This window comes from Schistocerca piceifrons, chromosome 1 (assembly GCF_021461385.2).
Source record: "Schistocerca piceifrons isolate TAMUIC-IGC-003096 chromosome 1, iqSchPice1.1, whole genome shotgun sequence".
NCBI lineage: Eukaryota > Metazoa > Arthropoda > Insecta > Orthoptera > Acrididae > Schistocerca > Schistocerca piceifrons.
This window is the reverse complement of record NC_060138.1, coordinates 1,207,987,957-1,208,010,720: the sequence shown is the minus strand read 5'-3', so window position 1 is coordinate 1,208,010,720 and position 22,764 is coordinate 1,207,987,957. Positions and strand designations below refer to the sequence as shown.

Below are 22,764 nucleotides of genomic sequence, written 5' to 3'. Positions count from 1 at the left end.
ATCTTACCACCAATTTCCAAAAGAAATTAACCCAACACGCTCTACCGAGTATCGATATCTTGCCTTGTCGTGCTCGATCACCAGATCTGTCTCCAGCCGAGCACATATGGGGCATTATAGGACGACAACACGAGCGTGATTCACATACAGCATTAACTGTCGCTCTACTGACTGACCAAGTACAACAGTCTTGGGACTCCATCCCCAAACTGATCTCCGGCACCTGTTCATCACAATGCTTGCACGTTCGCAAGCTTTTGTTGAACGTTCTGTCGGTTACACTGATTACTAATGTACCAGAATTTCGCTTATCTCGCGCTTACAATGACATGTAATCTTGCAGTGTTAATCACTTACATACGTTTCCTAGACAAATGCATTACCGAAATTTCATTACTCTACATTAATAATTTTTTGGTGTGCCTTTTTTTCCCAGCAATGTGTTTTGTTGTTGCATCACTCACTGTATCATTTCGGTTTGGATTTTTCAGGCCACTGTTTAAAGTTGTTGTAGAGAAGCACTGGAGTAAGGTTGTAAGGGACGGAGTACCTCTGGAGAATGAAGATGCTTCAGTGTGCAGCAAAAGTAATTTTAAAATAACTAATGTTTAAATTGTGATTGATGACCATGACAGGGTATTAGTATCTCCTTGTGGTGTTGCAGTTGTTATAAACTGTTATGATGCTGTAGAACACATAAATGGGTCGAGTGTAGCTCTGGAAATGCACAGAGCATAGCGAAGTTCAAAGTAGCGAACGTAACGCTAGGAGAGGCGTACCTGCTTGTGATGGGCCTCGTCTCGCGCCTTGAGGGCCGCCTCCAGCTGCCGGGCGTCCTCCAGCCGCCTGGAGAGGTCTGCGCCCAGCTGTGCCAGGAAGCGCTCCAGGTTGGCCTGCACCAGCGGCAGCCCATCACGGCGAACCCGCCTCACCAGCTGGCGCAGCGGCTCCGTGCTGACAAACGTCTCCAGGTAAGCACACAATACACAGTTACCCTTCTATTGTTAGTCTAATACATTCATTTTCTTAACCTACATGTCACGCTCGGTTAATATCACTTAGATATGAAATCTAGAGCGCATACAATATATCATTATTCGGTGATAATGCATAATTATAATGTAAGTCTGCAGGCTTTCGTGACCGTTGTCACTGAAGTTAAATTCTTCTGGTTTGTTAGGCCGCGTCATATTTCTTCAAACGATCGACGTTTCGGCCGCCCTGCTGGGATATTCTTCAGGATCTTGTGATGTCCACTGCACATTGGGTGTTCAGTCTACAGTGGACACCACAAGATACTAAAGAAGATCCCACCAGTGGAGGTCGAAACGTCTACTTCAGGCTCTTGTGGTGTGCGCTGTAGATTAAGTGCTCGTTGTACCGTGGAAAACAAGATTGTGAAGAAGATACCGGCAGAGGGGTCGAAACATCTTCTTCAGGATCTTGTTGTGTTCTCTGTAGACTGAATGTTCAATCTATATTGAACACTACAAGACCCCGAAGAAGACCCTCGCAGAGGGTTCTAAACGTCGATTTTTTTAAGAAATATGAAGTTGCTCAACAACCCAGAAGAATTTAATTTTTATAATAATAATGTCATACGGCTCAATAGCGAGGTATCCCGTGTTCCCAGGCCGTCATGCATCCATCACGCATAGCTTCCGTGATCGGGTGGGAAACGGTGTATCCAACGCGACAGCGCCATTGGCAATCGAGGGTTATATACATCAATATACGAGGTTTGTGGCCCACTGGATGTGGTAAGTAACGCAATGATACCACGAATAACCTACACTGATGAGCCAAAGCACTGACAACTTGTTTAACAGCGCGTTAGTTCACTGAAAAACACTGAAGAAGCAGTTCTGCGTGGCATGAATCAGATAAGTCTTTTGTAGGTTTCTGGAGGTAGGTGATACCAAATGTATACGCACAGATCGCGCAATTTCTGTAAATTATGGGCCAGTGGTCCGTGGGCACCGATTTGGACATGATAGTGTCCCAGATGTGTTCCATCAAGTTCAGATCAGACAAATTTGGGGGCCAAACCGTTGACGTGAGATCACTATCATGCTTCTCAAACTACTGTAGCAAGATAATGGCCGTACGCCGAGGACATTTATCTGACTGGAGAATGCCATTTCTGGCACGAAGGACATCAGAAAAGTAAACAGATCGTCTGCAGTAATGTTGATGTAGTCCACAGCTGTCATTGTAACATTGATTACTACCACAAGTCCCATGGAATCCCATATCAATGCTTCCATAGCATAATAATGCCCTCACCAACCTGATTCCGAGGCGTGGGCCAGCAGTTCTCCTGGGTGACGGTATGTGTACATACAATCCACGACCTGGTGTAACAACAGAAGTTATTCACCCGATCAGGTGATACGTTTCCATTAATCTATAGCCCAGCCTCAATGACGCCGCGCCCACTGCAGTCGTAAATGAAAATGTGGTCGAGATGAAATGGGAATACACAGAAGTGGTCTGCTGCAGGGATCTGTGGCCAACAACGTGCTCTGAACGGTGCGCTCCAGAACATTTGGGCTTGCACCAGCATTGTTATCCTGTCATCAAAAATCCCACATATTGCCGCCTATCGTGCTTCAGTGAGTAGCCAAGACTCCACTACCACGTTCACCAATGAGGCGCAGACGTCGACCACATTGTCGCCGACGAAAAGATCGGCTAATAAAATGTTTGTGGACATTAATCACTGGTTACTAGCCAATACTTTGTCACTAAACTTTGAAAAAACACACTACGTGCAGTTCAGAACTTGTAAGGGGTGTCCCACGAGTATAACATACGATGACAAGCAGATAGAAGAAGTGCACAGTGCTAAATTCTTGGGATTACAGCTTGATAATAAATTCAACTGGGAGGAGCACACCACAGAACTGCTGAAGCGTCTTAACAAATCTCTATTTGCAATGTGAATTGTGTCAGACATAGGGGATATAAAAATGAAAAAGCTGGCGTACTATGCTTACTTTCATTCCATAATGTCATATGGGATTATTTTTTGGGGTAATTCATCAAGCCAAGCTAAAGTTTTCAGGGCACAAAAACGTGCAGTAACAGTTACGTGTGGTGTGAACTCAAGAACATCCTGCAGAAGCTTTTTAGGGAACTAGGGATACTAACTACTGCTTCCCAATATATTTATTCCTTAATGAAATTTGTCATTAAAAATATATCACTTTTTCAAACCAACAGCTCAATTCATGGAATCAATACTAGAAATAAGAATAATATTCACAAGGATTTAGAGTCACTTACTATTGCACAAAAAGGCGTGCATTATTCAGGAACACACATTGTCAACAACTTGCCAGCAGCCATAAAAAGCTTAACAACCAATGAAATTCAGTTTAAGAGAAGCCTAAAGGATTTATTGGTGGCCAACTCCTTTTACTCTATTGATGAATTTCTCAGTAAAACGAACTGATTTGTGTATATCTGCACAATTTCAGTGCAGTAATGTGTTTATTGTAAATAAGTATTATAGTAGTTCTATTACATGTTTATTACCTTATAAATAAGAAAACATTTTTATTTTAAATTTAGTGCATTAGTGTTTGTAAATGATTCTTTCATATAGTGTTTCTTACAAAAATGACGATCATTCCACTTGGGACCTGTGGAGTGGTACATTAGCTTATTTGTTTGACTTGTAAATATTTGTCATGTATTATTGTTTTTCTGACATGTTCTACATCCTGGAGGGCCTCCTCACTACGGATCAATTGGAATGAAAGCAAATCTAAACTAATCTAATCTAGCGGAAAACGTCGCGCAATGCAGACGCAAAGTCGCGAATTCGAGCCCATCCCTTCAAATGGTTCAAATGGCTCTGAGCACTCTGGGACTTAACATCTATGGTCATCAGTCCCCTAGAACTTAGAACTACTTAAAACTAACTATACCTAAGGACAGCACACACCACCCGGTCATCACGAGGCAGAGAAAATCCCTGACACCGCCGGGAATCGAACCCGGGAACCCGGGCGCGGGAAGCGTCCACCCCTTCCTTTATTTCTTAAACCACCTATCCGATGGAACCTCAAAGATAATTTATTTCACTTTCTAACCCACCAGTACCAACAAAAGCTTCCAGGAATATTTCCACAAAAGAGCTCGTGGCTGGATCAAGAACAGTTCATGCCCGAGAGTTTCGTGCCCAACAGCGGCCATCGGCTACACACCGCCCGCTCCGTAACATCAGGGCATGTGCGACCAAATAAACGCGGCTCGGCGTGCCTTGGACACGCTACTGCTCTCGCACTGGTGAGCATTAAATTGTTTATTATTATAGGTCGACTGCCCATGCAAAATAACATCGATAAACTGAATGAACCAAAGTAGAAGCACAAGCACAGGTTGCTATGAGCGTATTTATCAACCGCCATTTTCTTGTTTGAAGTTCTAATATTTATCTTGTAGTTACATATTGGATGTTGCATACTTGAAACTTACGAACGTTTGATACGCGTAACAACATACAGTCGCTAGTTTAATTTCCGAGAAATTACAAACAAAGATTCCACGGCATGTTTTCAATGTAGTGGTAGAAAATACAAGTTTAATTTGTCCTACGTAACTCCAATACGTGTTTACACTGTAATTTAGTCAAGTGCATACTTACAGGTCGGGGTTGCAATTTTACAGTCTTAATGCAAAAAATACTACTCAACACAGCTTGGTTCACAATTTCGCCTGTTTCAGTACCGTTTTTGCACGTGCAATGATTCTTTACCCGCCTCGTTTCGTAAGTAACATTTTTACTTAGTATATGGTGGGTTAAACACTGTTCACATTAACATCTGTCGTGTTTGCAATTACTTTGCATAATCTGACTTAACAAACATAGTCCTCAATTTACCGGCCGATAACAATACAAAAATGACAGCAGTGTCCATTTTTGTACAATTAATTAATTCTACAGATAAGCACAGTCCCTATACATATCAACTATGAAAAAAATTGAATAAGATCTAAAAAATACAAATAAAGTAGTCAGGACTAACTAAGAAAGCACAAACAGACTCCCGCAAAAAAGAAAATCACTCGACTGTGGAGCAAAATATAAAGGAGGAGAGTAAAGAAACACTAAATTAAGCTCTGCTCAGCTCATACTATAGCCTAGGATCGCAAGATCCATAATCTCTCAAAACAGAAATAACTTTCCCTACTGAGAATGGATGTATCATCAGTTACTTTTTACTAGAAACTCTGATTACGCAAGAGCTACTGCGGAAAATAAATACGCAAATTCTAAAGCACTGATCTAAACTATACGAAGTGTTGTAACACCACTTTTAAACGGAGTCACCTGACATGGCGCTTCTGGCGGCAGGAAGCTACCCGAGAAAGTCGCCTCACACAACGATGAGCACAAAAATTTACACAGAAAACTTAGGGAAGTTAGTAAACACCAGTTTACACCAGGGCGAGGCTAACGGATTAACTGTGGTTAGTCTTACCTTATATCTTTTTATACAGGTGATCCATGCTCCGATTCTTCTTGGTACGAAAGTTACCAATAACGTTATCTTTAAATTTCTGATCTCTAATAAATTGTCAAATCAGTTTTTTCTATGGCAAATGTGTAGAGAGAATTTAACCTATCATTTGCCAGTGAATTGCGAAGACAATTTTTAATTCTTTCAAGAGCGCTCATACTTCTCTCAGAAGAAGCTGTATTGACAGGGAAGAATCAGTGTGATAAATTTTGTTACTCCTTTACAAATAATTGTCCATTATGTTACGAAGTCTACCTGTGGAAAATATTTATGTTTATCAGAGTAAAAGTTTCCATACTCATTTTCCTGTTGTTTTTTGTTGAAGAATGGGTAAGTTGTGACAAGCCCGTTCAGTTTCATTATGGGGAAATTTGATTTATAATTTCCAAACTTATTCTTATCAAGCGTCTCTATAATCTGAATAGTCTGAAGATCTACAAAACGCATAGCATGTCATCAGTAAAGCTTATCACTGATGTCGTTTCACAATGAATTTAAACCCCTGTTTTGAAACTTTTTTTTATTTTCGTCGTTGTTCCTTTCATGTATGTTTTACAGAACAGCAGAGGCGAAACACAACATCCCTATCGTACATCTTTTTTTAATCCGAGCACTTCGTTCTTGATCTTGCACTCCTACTGTTCCCTCTTTTTCTGAGAATTTCGAATATCTTGCACTATTTTACACAGTCGAACACTTTTTCTACGACGACTAATGCTATGAACGTGTTTTAATTTTTCCTAAGGCTCGCACACCCTCAATTTATGTTCCATTCCTATGTACGTTATTGGTGTCAGTAACTACGGCGCATGAATTGTTAAGCTGATTGAGCAATAGTTCTTGCACTTTCCTGATCTTGCTATCTTCGGAACTGTGTGCATCATATTTTTGCGAAAGTCTGATGGTACGTCTCCAGATTAAAAGATTCTGCAATCACCATGAATAGCCGTCGGTTGTCTCTTTCCTCAATGATAGTAGAAATGTCGAAGACCGACTGTAATAACTAAACCCCTACTTTCCATAACGACTCATTTGTTGTTCTATAACTTCCCTCACCTCGTAGAGTCCTTCATTGTACCCTTTCCAACTATGCACTCTCACTTTTGCGAATTTCCGTTCCACTCTTCATGTTCACGGTTCTGCTTAAAATTTAACCACAGACTGTTTTGACTTCCCTATACGCTGAATCTGTACTTCCGAAGACAGTTTCTTTCTCGAAATCTTCGTCTTTTTCCTGCAGTCACTGCACATTGGCTTACCTGCAATTCCTATGTATTTCATTCCTTATATTGTTGTAGTCCTTTCTTTCCGTGAACAGTTTTGAACTATATTCTTCCACTAATCAACTGTTGACCAAGGCTTCTTGGCAGTTACCTTCTTTTTATCTATATTTGTATACCGAGATTCTGTAACTGGCGATTTTAGAGATGTCCATACCTGTTCACCAGACTTGCCTATAGCGTTATTCATTACCGTAGTATCTATAGCCTCAGAGAATGTCAGACGCACCTTACATTTTACAGTACTTCCGTATCCCACTTCTCTCCACATTGATCCTTCCGGAGCATTCTCTTAAACTTCAGTCTACTCTTTGCCATTACTAAATAGTGATGTGAATCTCTACCTGCTCCTGGGTACGCCTGAAAGTTCATACCTGATTTCGGAATCTCTTTCTGACCAAGATGCAATCTAGCTGGTATCATCCCGTGTCTGCAGGCTTTTTTCATTTGTATTTCCTCCTCTTGTGATTTTCGAATAGCTACTCGCCATTATTACCTATAGCTGAAATTTACTGCAGAACTTAAGTCTTTCTCCTTTCTCATTTTTAACCATCACCTCGAAAATATCAATTAGTGTAGTTAATTTTTTGTTCGTTTGTACCGTAGAATACCGCTAAAAGAGCCAAAAGAAAGTGGCGCACCTGATTAAGGAAGTGGAAGTGGACTGCGAGGTTTTTAATACTACATTTCGCATATGGTGAATAGCAGCTGCCGTATTATATTACTGTTGAGGACTCCGGACTCTACCGTTGCTTCTCAAAATTCAACATCCGCTTACAAGGAAACGTTTCCACTGCCCTCACTTGCAGTCGTACCTGTTGTGTCGTAGTGCCGAATTTACTTGTGTTTCCAAGACGCCCCGAAGAAGCTACGCATGGCCAGTTCTTGGCTGACACCGTCTGCGCCTACAAGCTCCACGTGGGGCAGCCCGCAGTACACAAACGACCACGCGGAGGCGGTCTTCTAAGGGGATCTGCATCTGCGTCTACTAGGGTTGTTCCGTGAAATTATAATATCATGTTCTGTGGTCTTATGCCGATCTTGTGTACTTACCGGTACTTAAATACGTTCCCCATAGTTTATCTGAACTGTTCATTCATCGAAATGATGTGGAACGAGCCAGTTTATAGAACATGTATATGAGATTGGCGTTAACATGACTGAACACATTATTTTTACTCCTACTTATGGTCTTAAAAATCAATTTTTTCCGGTTAACGATTTTAAATAAAAATTCGACCATGGAATAGAAGGAGTTTACCAGGATTTTAAGTTAAATTTAAAATTTTCTTTGCTGTCAGACTTTTCACATTATTGAACCAATGATCAAAAAATTTTGTTGTTGGATATTAAACTCCTATCTGAGTTACTGCTAGCTTTAATGTAGACAATAGTCATTTTTTCACTCTAGTGTTGCACGTATGGACATCACTACAGTTCTCAAATTGTAATGGCCAATTTGTGACGAATTTCATTAGCAAATATATTTATTGCGATGGTACAGTTGACCATTTAACTATTTAATCCTATTTTTATACAGGTTGTCACGGTGAAGAACGTGGAAAAGCTATGTCAACGTTTAATACAGTACCGGCCATTAAAACTGCTACACCAATAAGAAATGCAGATGATAAACGGGTATTCATTGGACAAATATATTATACTAGATCTGACATGTGATTACATTTTCACGCAATTTGGGTGCTTAGATTCTGAGAAATCAGTACCCGAAACAACCACCTCTCGCCGTAATAACGGCCTTGATACGCCTGGGCAATGAGTCAAAAAGAGCTTGGATGGCGTGAACAGGTACAGCTGCCCATCCAGCTTCAACACGATACCACAGTTCATCAAGAGTAGTGACTGGCGTAGTGTGACGAGCCAGTTGCTCCGACACCATTGACCGGACGTTTTCAATTGGTGAGAGATCTAGAGAATGCGCTGGCCAGCTTTCTGTATCCAGAAAGCCCCGTACAGGACCTGCAACATGCAGCCGTGCATTATCCTGCTGAAATGTAGGGTTTCACAGGGATCGAATGAAGGGTAGAGCCACGGGTCGTAATACATCTGAAATGTAACGTCCACTGTTCAAAGTGCCGTCAATGCGAACAAGAGGTGACCGAGACGTGTAACCAATGGCACCCGATACCATCACGCCGGGTGATAACGCCAGTATGGCGATGACGAATACGCGCTTCTAATGTGCGTTCACCGCGATGTCGCCAAACACAGATGCGACCATCATGATGGTGTAAACAGAGCCTGCATTCATCCGAAAAAATTACGTTTTGCCATTCGTGCACCCACGTTCGTCGCAGAGTACACTATCGCAGGCGCTCCTGTCTGTGATGCAGCGTCAAGGGTAACCGCAGCCATGGACTCCGAGCTGATAGTCCACGCTGCTGCAAACGTCGTCGAACTGTTCGTGCAGATGGTTATTGTCTTGCAAACGTCCCCATTTGTTGACTCAGGGATCGCGACGTGGCTGCACGATCCGTGACAGCCATGCGGATAAGATGCCTGTCATCTCGACTGCTAGTGATACGAGGCCGTTAGGATCCAGCACGGCGTTCCGTATATTCTGCTAACAGTCATTGGGTCTCGACCAACGCGAGCAGCAATGTCACGATACGATAAACCGCAATCGCGATAGGCTACAATCCGACCTTTATCGAAGTCGGAAACGTGATGGTACGCATTTCTCCTCCTTACACGAGGCATCACGACAACGTTTCACCAGGCAACGCTGGTCAACTGCTGTTTGTGTATGAGAAATCTGTTGGAAACTTTGCCGGCCGAAGTGGCCGTGCGGTTAAAGGCGCTGCAGTCTGGAACCGCAAGACCGCTACGGTCGCAGGTTCGAATCCTGCCTGGGGCATGGATGTTTGTGATGTCCTTAGGTTAGTTAGGTTTAACTAGTTCTAAGTTCTAGGGGACTAATGACCTCAGCAGTTGGGTCCCATAGTGCTCAGAGCCATTTTCTTTGTTGGAAACTTTCCTCATGTCAGCACGTTGTAGGTGTCGCCACCGGCGCCAACCTTGTGTGAATGCTCTGAAAAGCTAACATTGCATATCACGGCATCTGCCTCCTGTCGGTTAAATTTCGCGTTTGTAGCACGTCATCTTCGTGGTGTAGCAATTTTAATGGTCAGTAGTGTATGTCCTTCGTATAGATCGCGAGGTTATAAAATGATGTGACGAGTTTGGATTGTGCTAGCCATCATCTTTATAACTAAAACAGTCAGAAAAAATATTCTACCTACTTACAACGTGTTCAGCATAAAAGGAGAAGAAAGGGAGACAGGACACACCATAAAATGTCGTTCCTTGGCGTAACATGTCATATGTTGTACAATCAAGTACGTTTACGTGGTTTCACCACGGTTTCTTTTCCCGCGACCAAGGACCCAATTACACTATGTTACCAGAAACTAGTAACTTACTTAGCATTGTTGAGAGAGATCAGAACGAAACTACAAATACTTTTGAGAAGATTCATTCCACTAACTCTTACACAAGAAGCTGTTGCACACTACATTCAAAATCGTTGTATCTTCGGACATGTGCCAGAAGCAAATTATCACTCTGCAGCGGAGCGAGCGCTGATATGAAACTTAATGGAAGATTGAAACTGTGTGCTGGACTGAGACTCGAACTCGGGACCTTTGCTTTTCAGTGGCAATTCCTCTACAAAGTGAGCTACCCAAGCACGGCTCACGCCCCGTCCCCACAGCTTCACCTCCGCCAGTACCTCGTCTCCTACCTTCCAAACTTCACAGAAGTTCTCCTGACAAACTTGCGGAACCAGCACTTGTGGAAGAAAGAATATTGCGGAGACATGGTTTAGCTGCAGTCTGGGCGATGTTTCCAGAATGCAGTTTTCACTACTCAGCGGCGTGTATCTGTAGAGCATTTGCCGCGAAAGGCAAAGGTCCCGAGCTTCGAGTCTCGCTCCAGCGACCAAGTTTAATCTGCTAGGAAATATCGGATATGCGGTTTACACGGCGTGTTTTCGTTTAGAAGCAAACATCATCCGTTATGCAAACATATCACACACTTCCGGACAGAGATCGTAAGTAGTTTATGTTAAGCACAAAATAGGCGTGGAAGGTGTAAAAAAAGTTAATAACAGAAAGAATAGTGTACGTAAACGCATGAACCTATTAGTTAAGACACAAAAAAACAAATTGTCTTGCCGAGCGGATTGGCCGCGCGGTTTGAGGCCTCATGTCACGGACTGTGCGGCCCCTTCCGCCGGAAGTTCGAATCCTCCCTCGGGCATGGGTATGGGTATGTGTCTGTGTGTGTGTGTGTGTGTGTGTGTGTGTGTGTGTGTGTGTGTGTTGTTAAGTTAGTTTAAGTAGTGTGTAAGTCTAGGGACCGATGACCGAAGTAGTTTGGTCCCTTAGGAATTCACACACATCTGAACAAATTGTCTTACAAAGATCTTTTTTCTGTTTTGTGTACCAAAATCCTTTTCATGAAATAACTAACAATGGATATCTGACACACAATGATGATACTATCCAAGTGCAAACTATAAATTCGACTTATACATTGATGTGTCCACCGCAAGTTGAATCGCGCCTGGTGGCGCACGTGATGCAGTTAGTGTAATACACAAGCGGAGTAGAGACGAACGAAGTATCATTCTAGTGACGATACCAGCCGCAAAAGAGGACTCCACTGACGTAACAGACTTTGTCAATGGGTATATCGTTGTGGCCAGGTTGTAACGCCGGAAATGCGTATCCTCCTATTTCCATCAATTGTACTATAAATTTTTTTCCTTATTTTGTTACCTGAAGATATGACATTTCTGTGTCTTTATATATTTAATTGTTCTAATATATATATATATATATATATATATATATATATATATATATATATATATATATATATATATGCATTTATGTCGATGTATAATTGGTTTGTTTTGTAAATATTATTTGTATTTGTATGCTGAGTCTGGCCTAGCGAAAACTATGCTATCGAACGATTACATCGATAGGTCGTGTGGAGAACCAAAGTGTTTAGGATCTTTGGGAGTGTTAACTCTGCCGCATGGAGCGCGGGCAGAGCAGAGTCTGGCTGGAGTAGGGCGGTGGAGCAGGTGTGTTGTGTGACGCTCCCGCGAGTTGCCGCGCTTTCGGGGTTTGGCAGCATGTAATTGCGCTCGACTTGCTATGATGATTTCTGACACGGTGTCGCGGACGGGAAGCATTAGCTGGCGCACATCAAGAGCCCATTTCGCCTGGTGACCGTGTCGAGATGAAGGCGCGCCAACATCCAGCTTCTGCAACAGCGACGGCCGACAATGACTGACTGTCGCCACCTCCTCGACCGACGACTTCAAACCTTCAATCAACCAACAAGGAAGACTAAAAGCACGTAAAGTTTTAGAACTGTATGGCAGACCTCAGCTTTTCAAACTGTTGCATCACAAAAATACAGCAACTTAGCATGAACCTTTGTTGCTCATTGTCCCAATTGCATTACCAAGCAGGGTCCCTTCCTTTTCTGGAATGAACCCGAGTGTCATTGAAATTCATACGCCAAGATTAAAGATTTCATTGCTCTAATTTCAAAGTTCAGTTAAGGTATTCGTAGCTGGCTACAATATTTGGATTACATAAGCACAAATTAAAAGTGCGAGTTTTGTTACCACATTTTGGCTTACGTGTGACTGCAGCTCAGCTTGGTACGTACTAAATTTTACTATTGTTAATTGTTCAGAATAATTTAATTCAAGTTCAAAGTCAAACCTCTTATTTCTAAATTGCGTAGATTCAAGTAGCTTTTGAAATGATTGTTGAGGTAGCCCAAGACTAACCTTGTTTTACTGAATTTCGCAGTGCTTCAGAAACAAAGTTCACTATTAATTTCAGTCACTAAATTAACTTTCAATTTTCCGGTTTTATTAATTCTTTGCTAAATTAAGTCAGAGTGTAGCGAAATATATTACTTCTGACAAACATTTACTTTTCACACTACACGTGTCAACCTTCAGTTGCCACGCTATTAGTGCTAATTATATGTGCATTAATCTTTCATTTTCAGTTATTATAGTAGTTGTCCATAGGAGCGGCGACCGTAATTTTCGCCAAATCTCAAATATCTAATTAACGCCAATTAATTGTTAACGTAATGATGGCACATTTACTTTCTTTATTAATTTTACCCTTTTCTCAAAATTAATTTCCACCAATTTCATTTGCATTTTTCCTTTCATTTAGATGTAACCCTTTCCTCCCTCTTTACCGACAGATTAACTTCGGTGACGATTGCTTTTCCCAAATTTCCATTAGGTGCACCCGGTTTAATTTTTCACTGTCATTAAGGTCGATAAGTGAGGGGGAGGTTAAACGGTGTCTGTAAGCCAGCATCTCGGAGATGGAGAAGCTTGTCACCTGTTTGCACTCTACTGTCGTGAGCATCTGCGGAAAATTGTTGAAGGACAGAGAAACACGAGTGGGTGACAAGGTGTGGGACGTTCCTGTCTCTTCGCAGAACATGGGAGGTCGAAGGTTTTCCCTCTACGTAAAGCAGGATAGCCGGTGACGGAGTACGATGCTGGAACAGGCACGTTTCAGGGAGCAAAGCCCATGTGATGGAACATGGGATTCCGCCGTAGACGACCCCTACGGGTTCCCATGTTTACCCAACGTCACTGTCAATTACGACAGCAGCAGACCTGGGATAATCGTGATTGATTGTTGGATCGATGAAAACATGTCACCTAGTCATCGTGTTTCTTTTGCCTTATGCAGAGATCATTTCGAACAGGATTGGTCGTATTTTGCGGACGACCATCATCTGAGATCAGGGTCCTTTTAGATTCCGCAAACGATGATCCTGGCTTGCGTAAGCCGGCTGTCTACCGCATTCCTTGCAGTTGCAACTTGTCATGTATTAGTCACATTATCAGGACTGGGGAGGGCCGGTGAAATAAGCATAAGCGCCACACACGTTTACAACAGACTAGCACATTCGCCATTGCAGAACACTGTCTTGGCACCGTTCTTTTTTTTTTTTTTCCTCTATTGAAATTAAGTCGGAACTCATCAAATACGGTGGAATGTCAGGTCTTAAATGGCTACACAGGATAACTGAAATGGCGTGGGAGTCGGGACAGGTTCCATCAGACTGGACGGAAGCAGTAATCACACCAATCTTTAAACATGAAAACAGAAAAGATTGTAACAACTACAGAGGTATCTCTTTAATCAGCGTTGTGGGTAAAATCTTCTCAGATATCGTTGAAAGGAAACTGCGAGTATTAGTTGAGCACAAACTGGATGAAAATCAGTGTGGGTTCAGGCCTCTTAGAGGTTGTCAGGACCAGATCTTTAGCTTACGGCATGTAATGGAGAAGTGTTACGAGTGGAACAAGGAATTATATCTATGCTTTATAGATCTAGAAAAGGCATATGATCGGGTTCCTAGGAGGAAGTTATTGTCTGTTCTACGACATTATGGAATAGGAGGCAAACTTTTGCAAGCAATTAAAGGTCTTTACATAGATAGTCAGGCAGCAGTTAGAGTTGACGGTAAATTGAGTTCATGGTTCAGAGTAGTTTCAGGGGTAAGACAAGGCTGCAACCTGTCTCCACTGTTGTTCATATTATTTATGGATCTTATGTTGAACACAATAGACTGACTGGGTGAGATTAAGATATGTGAACACAAAGTAAGCCGTCTCGCATATGCGGATGAGTTAGTTGTGAAGGCAGATTCGATTGAAAGTTTGCAAAGTAATATTTCAGATCTAGATCAGAAATGTAAGGACTATGGTATGAGATTAGCATCTCCAAAACGAAAGTAATGACAGTGGGAAAGAGATATAAACGGACTGAGTGCCAAATAGGATGAACAAAGTTAGAACAGGTGGACGGTTTCAAGTACTTAGGATGCATATTCTGACACGATGGCAACATAGTGAAAGAACTGGAAGCGAGGTGTAGCAAAGCTAATGCAGTGAGCGCTCAGCTCCGATCTACTCTCTTCTGCAAGAAGGAAGTCAGTACCAAGACTAAGTTATCTGTGCACCGTTCAATCTTTCGACCAACTTTGTTGTATGGGAGCGAAAGCTGGGTGGATTCGGGTTACCTTATCAATAAGCTTGAGGTTACGGATATGAAAGTAGCTAGGATGATTGCAGGTAATAGCAGATGGGAACAATGGCAGAAGGGTGTCCGCAATGAGGAATGAACTCTATAGATGTAGCAGTCAGGGCGAACAGGCTTAGATGGTGAGGTCATGTTACACGCATGGGAGAAGCAAGGTTACCCAAGAGACTCATGGGTTCAGCAGTAGAGGGTAGGAGTAGTCGGGGTAGACCAAGGAGAAGGTACCTGGATTCGGTTAAGAATGATTTTGAAGTAATAGGCTTAACATCAGAAGAGGCACCAATGTTAGCACTGAATAGGAGATCATGGAGGAATTTTATAAGGGGGACTATGCTCCAGACTGAACGCTGAAAGGCATAATCAGTCTTAAACGATGAGGAATGATGGATGAATGAATGTATTGAATTTCAGTTCCCCATCTGGGGCGGGCTGGCAGCAGCATGTGCGCTGCTCTTCATCCAAAAGACAATAATGGTACAAGAGAAGACGTTTTAAAATTACAAAGTAGAAAATATGGCGGACAATAACATAAAAAATGGGGAACATAATGGACGAGAACAGACAAAAAGGGGGCGACTGTAAAATGGAGACAAAAACCTTAAAAAGTAGTGAGCACAAAAAACCAGACACTGGGGCAATTAAAAGAACACACGGTGAAGTATGGCTGCAGCACAAAAGTATCTATGGACAGCAACACTATGTACAAGTCCAGAACAAAATTAGAACCAGAGCTCTTGACGCACAAGAGAACAGCAGCAAACACAGCACTGACGTAGCACACTGATGACGATGAGCAAAACACAGGACCTGCCAGGGCCATGGAGATGAGGGAGAAGGGAAAGCTGGCCAGGGTGGCCGAGCAGTTCTAGGTGCTACAGTCTGGAACTGCGTGACCGCTACAGTCGTAGGTTCGAATCCTGCCTCGGGCACGGATGTGTGTGATGTCCTTAGGTTAGTTAGGTTTAAGTAGTTCTAAGTTCTAGGGGACTGATGACCTCAGAAGTTAAGTCCCATAGTGCTCAGAGCCATTTGAACCATGTTTTGAGAAGGGAAGAAGGGAGGGAGGGGGGATAGAGGAGGGGGAAAGACAGGTGGGGGCGCGACGAAGAGGGCTGGGGAGGGAAGGACGTGGGAGGGACACAGTTGAGGAGGGAGTGCAGAGGCTAGGGGGGTGGGGGAGAGGAAAATCCGCTCTGGGAGAAGGAGGGGGGAGGAAAAGGGGAGCCCTGGGGAGGGGAGGGACAAGGCCAGGTTACAGTTGGAAGGAAGGGTAGATGTCATGGCGAAGTTCAACATCCATGTGGGGGAGGTGCTGGAAATTGCCCTGATGAAGGAGATGGAGGGTGTGGAGGTGGAGAGAGGGAGGGATACAGCGATAGAGGCGCGGCAATGAGCGGGGGTTGGAGAGGAAGGAGGAAACCAGGGGCTGGGTGGATCAAGCCAGTGGAGAGTATGCGAGGATGTTGGAGGAAAAGGAGGAGGTGGGGAATCGGCACCGGTCATCCTGTGGAACATAATAACACAGAGATTCTGGCATGCACTTCCAGCTACTGGGATAGCGATATGAAGGAAGCCGTTGAAATCAAACTAGCAAATCACCTTGTAAACAGAAACGAAGGTTTTTGTTTAAATTCTGCGTGGAATCCTGATCTCCTTTGTCGAAAAACAGAAGGACAGAGTTAATGATACCTCACCCGGTGATTATTAATTTCACTAACGTTAATTTCTGTTGTCTGTCATCTTTGCTTTGCGATGGCGCAAGTGTTTACAGTGTGTAATTGTTATCTGTGCAGGAGTTTCTCTGAAAACTGAGATATTAAATTCACTTTCACAGCGCTTACTTGCTGCAGTTATGCCTCGATAATAGCAGGGTGAACACCTGTCGAAATATCGGCGGTTGTCGACCGCGGCCATCGGATGCATTCCCGTTAGTTATCTGAACATAATGTCTCTTGTTAAAATACAAGCGTCGCTTCCCGCTTTATTTGTTTCCTGAGGTGATGGCACCATCCAGCAGTGTACCTGTCCCTGTCACAAGACCAGAATTGTGCTGCAGAGGTGTGAGGAGAAATTTATCAGCAGAAACGCTGCCTACTACGTTCCAAATGTGGATCTACAAGCTGTTAATGTGGCTTATCCGTGTGTGTGAGTATGTGCTACAGTGCCAAACTTGGAATCCAAAAACTGAGGTTCTGTCACCGGTCGCTCTGGGGATTGTTATACATTCTCCACCTTCGCTGTGTTTGTTAATTTGGACAATGACGCGTTGCACCGTGGTTCGAACACCACTTTACACTATAGGCCCTCCTATAATAGACTAGCCGCGCGTGAGTAGCCGAGCGGTCTAAGGCGCTGCAGTCATGGACTGTGCGGCTGCCCCCGGCGGAGGTTCGAGTCTTCCCTCGGGCATGGGTGTTGAAGCATCCCCAACTCTCTGGTGGTTCCCTTTTTAGGTACTCCACGTCGACGTCTGCTCGTAGATACGTATCGTCGGTAGGTTTTCCGGCTTTACTTCCCGACGTGACAGCGACGACTCTCCGAAGAGGTGCGAGCCTTGTGTTTTGCTATTACTGGGAGTCTTGTAAATATCGCTTTTATTTATCAATTTTCCCGGCTAAAACTCTCCGCTTTTATGATTAAGACAGCCTGCGCCACCTTTCGGAGGGATTGGGGACCAAAGAGTCACAAAAGTTCATATTTAGCAGTCCGTAAAACACGTAAACGTTCACTTCGGTTAGTGTGTTAGTTAATGCCTACGCTTTCCGCCAGGTGGTGCTGACTTATTGCTGAATAGCTTTGGTTCCGCAAAACCTTCACTGATTAGTACTAGGTAAACGAAATAAGTACAACACTCTTGAATTTCACTTTCACTCTATATTCAAGCATTAAGATGGTGACGGATGATGGTCTATTTAATAGGTTTCTAGCCTGGAGGAATCTAAATAGTCCGCAAATGCCGAATGCCACGCGCTCTACGTCCAGATTCGCAACTAACGGTACACGACACTTTCAAAAGCCCACACGTTAATATCTGAATACCGGTACCTCTGAATTCACTCGTATCAGCAGATAGTTTGAGTTTCTGTCGTCTATCTGTCCGTAAAGTTCAAATCTAGCACTAAAGTCCTAAAATCCCCTTAATACTCCGTTGCTACCAACAGTCAGAGATCGTACACTACATCACTTTTAATCTCCATAACATTCTAACAGTTTATCGTGAATCTTAACACGATAAAGTCCAATCTAATTACTGTCTCGCTGACTGACACGGGTTCGCCGCCCTTTAACGAAACAATCAAGGAAAAAAAGCGACAATAATAACGATCAGGCCTTTTTATAGGTTTTTCATCACAAGAGTTTAACGTGCCTGCCTTCTCCATGACGAAGCTTCCGTGGCTTTGCTGTACTTAGACGTTAAACTACTTGCTGATATACTATAATTTTGATCTGCAATTACCGAACTCTGATTGTACACTATTTTCCCCTCTAAAAATTCTATTCTTAATTTTAAATTATTCATTCCGTAGCTTTTATCACTGTAAACTGAACCGAGGTGTTACAGTGTGTGTGTGTGTGTTTGTCCTTAGGATAAGTTAGGTTAAGTAGTGTGTAAGTTTAGGGACTGACGAACTTAACAGTTAAGTCCCATAAGATTTCACATACATTTGAACCTATAATAGACCAGGTCGAAGGAAGGCAATGGCATACCACCTTCAGTAGAACAAAGCGTAGTAAGTGACAGTGCCGTTCAGCTCTGCCATTTTCTATATAGTGCTAGTTCGTCGGCATTTTGAATAAGGGTAGTGGTTGGAGGTCGTGTGTCCAAAACGTAAGCCACGTCGCTGGTTTTACACATACAGTTGCTCAGGCCTGGTCCCTCGTGGAGACAAAAATGCGAGCCAAACGACTCCGGCCACCGGGAACAGGGGGACCGCGACGGCAGCGCCACTGCCGCACCGCGGCAAGTTTTCTAATTACGGCGCCAGCTCCTGGTTTACGCAGCGAGGTGCGCGCTGCGGAGTTGTAGCGCCGGCGTGCTAATAGCGCCCAAGCACAAAGGGCCTCTTAATATGTCGTTTAAGCGGCTGTTTCCCGTCGTGGAGTGCAGATGTTTCCGCAAGTAAAGGCTGTTCCGTGATGCGGCAAATTGTGGAACGTTCGTAATGAACCAAGTTTGACAGCGAGGCTTCCGGTTACTTGCGGGCGCACTAAATAGATGTCGACTGTCTGCAGTGTTATAGTAGGGATATACTATCGCCGTTGCGACTACTGCAGGCAGTCGTACATTAAAGACGACAATAAGGATTTAATTGTAGGGGGATTTTACTCAACGACTTCACTGCAGTCGTAGAACAAGTGCGACAGCGAGGTGTAGAAGCAGTAATTATTATCTATATACAGGGTTGTCCATTGATCGTGACTGGGATAACACCTCACGAAATAAGCGTCAAACGAAAAAACTACAAAGAACGAAACTTGTCTAGCTTGAAGGGGAAAACCAGATGGCGCTATGGTTGGCCCGCTAGATGGCGCTGCCATAGGTCAAACGCATATCAACTGCGTCTTTTTTTAAATAGGAATCCCCATTTTTAATTACATATTCGTGTAGTACGTAAAGAAATACGAATGTTTTTGTTGGACCACTTTTTTCGGTTTGTGATAGATGGCGCTGTAATACTCACAAACATATGACTCACAATTTTAGACGAACTGTTGGTAACATGTAGGTTTTTTTAAATTAAAATACAGAACGTAGGTACGTTTGAACATTTTATTTCGGTTGTTCTAATGTGATACATGTACCTTTGTGAACTTATCATTTCTGAGAACGCATGCTGTTACAGCGTGATTACCTGTAAATACCACATTAATGCAACAAATGCTCAAAATGATGTCCGTCAACCTCTATGCATTTGGCAATACGTGTAACGACATTCCTCTCAACAGCGAGTAGTTCGCATTCCGTAATGTTCGCACATGAATTGACAATGCGCTGACGCATGTTGTCATGCGTTGTCGGTGGATCACGATAGCAAATATCCTTCAACTTTCCCCACAGAAAGAAATCCGGGGACGTCAGATCCGGTGAACGTGCGGGCCATGGTATGGTGCTTCGACGACCAATCCACCTGTCATGAAATATGCTATTCACTACCGCTTCAACCGCACGCGAGCTATGTGCCGGACACACATCATGTGGGAAGTATATCGCCATTCTGTCATGCAGTGAAACATCTTGTAGTAACATCGGTAGAACATTACATAGAAAATCAGCATAAATTGCATCATTTAGATTGCCATCGATAAAATGGGGGCCAACTATCCTTCCTCCCATAATGCCGTACCATACATTAACCCGCCAAGGTCACTGGTGTTCCACTTGTCGGAGCCATCATGAATTTTCCGTTGGCCAGTAGCGCATATTATGCCGGTTTACGTTACCGCTGTTGGTGAATGACGCTTCGTTGCTAATAAGAACGCGTGCAAAAAATCTGTCATCGTCCCGTAATTTCTTTTGTGCCCAGTGGCAGAACTGTACACGACGTTCAAAGTCGTCGCCATGCAATTCCTGGTGCATAGAAATATGGTACGGGTGCAATCGATGTTGATGTAGCATTCTCAACACCGACGTTTTTGAGATTCCCGATTCTCGCGTAATTTGTCTGCTACTGATGTGCGGATTAGCCGTGACAGCAGCTAAAACACCTACTCGGGTATCATCATTTGTTGCAGGTCGTGGTTGACGCTTCACATGTGGCTGAACACTTCCTGTTTCCTTCAATAACGTAACTATCCGGCGAACGGTCCGGACATTTGGATAATGTCGTCCAGGATACCGAGCAGCATACATAGCACACAACCCGTTGGGCATTTTGATCACAATAGCCATGCATCAACACGATATCGACCTTTTCCGCAATTGGTAAACGGTCCATTTTAACACGCGTAATGTATCACGAAGCAAATACCGACCGCACTGACGGAATGTTACGTGATACCACGTACTTATACGTTTGTGACTATTACAGCGCCATCTATCACAAAGCGAAAAAAGTGGTCCAACTAAAACATTCATATTTCTTTACGTACTACACGAATATGTAATAAAAATGGAGGTTCCTACTTTAAAAAACGCACGTGATATCCCTTTGACCTATGGCTAGACGAGTTTCGTTCTTTGTAGTTTTTTCGTTTGACGCTTATTTCGTGAGATATTTGGCCCGGTCACTATCAATGGACCACGCTGTATAGTGTGTTTTGCTGGCAACTTTCATAGCAAGCGCAATAATCGACTGCAAATTTCGGAGTGAAAATCCGAAGTGCATTAAGTACAAAACGCACAGCTAAACAGTATGGCGTTTAACACATATTTGTTAAATGGATCATAGTCAAACGATGTTTTCGGTTTTGGGAATGCGCAGAGTGCTTTTAGCGACGAATCTTCGTCATTGTCTAATTTCTTGTATTACGAAAGGCATAGAAAAGAAAACTGAGGATCCGTTAGAGGACGATCAGTTTGTTTTAGTTAAGGTAAAAGCACCAGACAGAAAGAGCTGACGTTGTGCCTGGCAATGGTAACAAGACTGAAGAAAAATCAAGACATAGTCATAGGATCTATCGACATAGAAAAAGGTTCAACAAAGTATAATGGTGTAAGTGAAGTGTTGGCAGAAGAGCCAACACCGTGTTGCTAGAGGAGGCAGAAATGCACGCGTTTAAGCTCACGCAGACTGGAGTGAGGTCTGGAACAGGACAATGTCTTGAGAATTGCAAATAAAGTACGAAGATCTTGGAATACTTAACTTTAATCCATAATTGGAGAACATAGCTCTTGATGATACATAATTACAATCTCAATATAACTGGTAATGGCGGCTTGCTAGGTCGTAGCAAATGACGTAGCTGAAGGCTATGCTAACTATCGTCTCGGCAAATGAGAGCGTAATTTGTCAGTGAACCATCGCTAGCATAGTCGGCTGCACAACTGGGGCGTGTGCTAGGACGTCTCTCTAGACCTGCCGTGTGGCGGCGCTCGGTCTGCAATCACTAACAGTGGCGACACGCGGGTCCGACGTATACTAACGGACCGCGGCCGATTTAAAGGCTACCACCTAGCAAGTGTGGTGTCTGGCAGTGACACCACAGTAAGATGTTCTAAATCTTAGACAAGTTATAGAGAAAGACAGGTAACATACAATATCTATAAGAACCAAGAAGGATCAATAAGAATGGCAGACAAAGCGCGCAATGATCAGATTAAAAAGGGCGTAAGAGAAGGATACTTCCTTTCACCCCTAAGTTCAGTCTGTATATTGAAGAAGCAATGACGGAAACAACAGGTAGGTTCAGGGTGAAAGAATATCACCGATAAGACTCGCTGATGGCATTACTGTCGTCAAATGATGTGAGAAAGAATTACAGGACATACTTAATGAATAGTAAGACGAGCACAGAATATGTAAATCGAAGAAAGATAAAAGTGATATGGAGTAGTAGGAATGAGATTAGTGATAAAATTGTCATCGGAAATAATGGAGTAGACGGAGTGAAGGAGTTCTGCTATCTTGATAGCAAAATGACATATGAAGGACGAAGCAAGGAGGGCAAAAAATGCAGACTAGGATAGGCAAAGAAATCTAATAGTAGCAAACACTGGCCTCATTCTGAGGAAGAAATTTCTGAGAATAGACGACTGGAACACAATATCCTATGGAAGTGAGTTGTGGACAGGGAGGGGAGGGATGGAGGAGATGAAGAGAATGGATGCGTTTGAGCTGTGAAGGAGTTACAGAATAATGCTGAACATCAACTGCATTGATA

The 22,764-nt window shown here is 43.1% G+C and overlaps 1 protein-coding gene across 3 annotated transcripts in view; it reads right to left on the bottom strand.

Annotated features, from left to right (window-relative positions):
- Positions 1–22,764, bottom strand: part of LOC124802581 (EF-hand calcium-binding domain-containing protein 4B-like) — a 774,205-nt gene that overhangs the window by 43,013 nt on the left and 708,428 nt on the right. For all 3 annotated transcript variants that reach the window (XM_047263472.1, XM_047263455.1, XM_047263464.1), the window contains one exon: positions 780–954. In XM_047263472.1, coding sequence (XP_047119428.1) covers positions 780–954 — 175 coding nt within the window. The remainder of the gene's footprint in view (positions 1–779; positions 955–22,764) is intronic.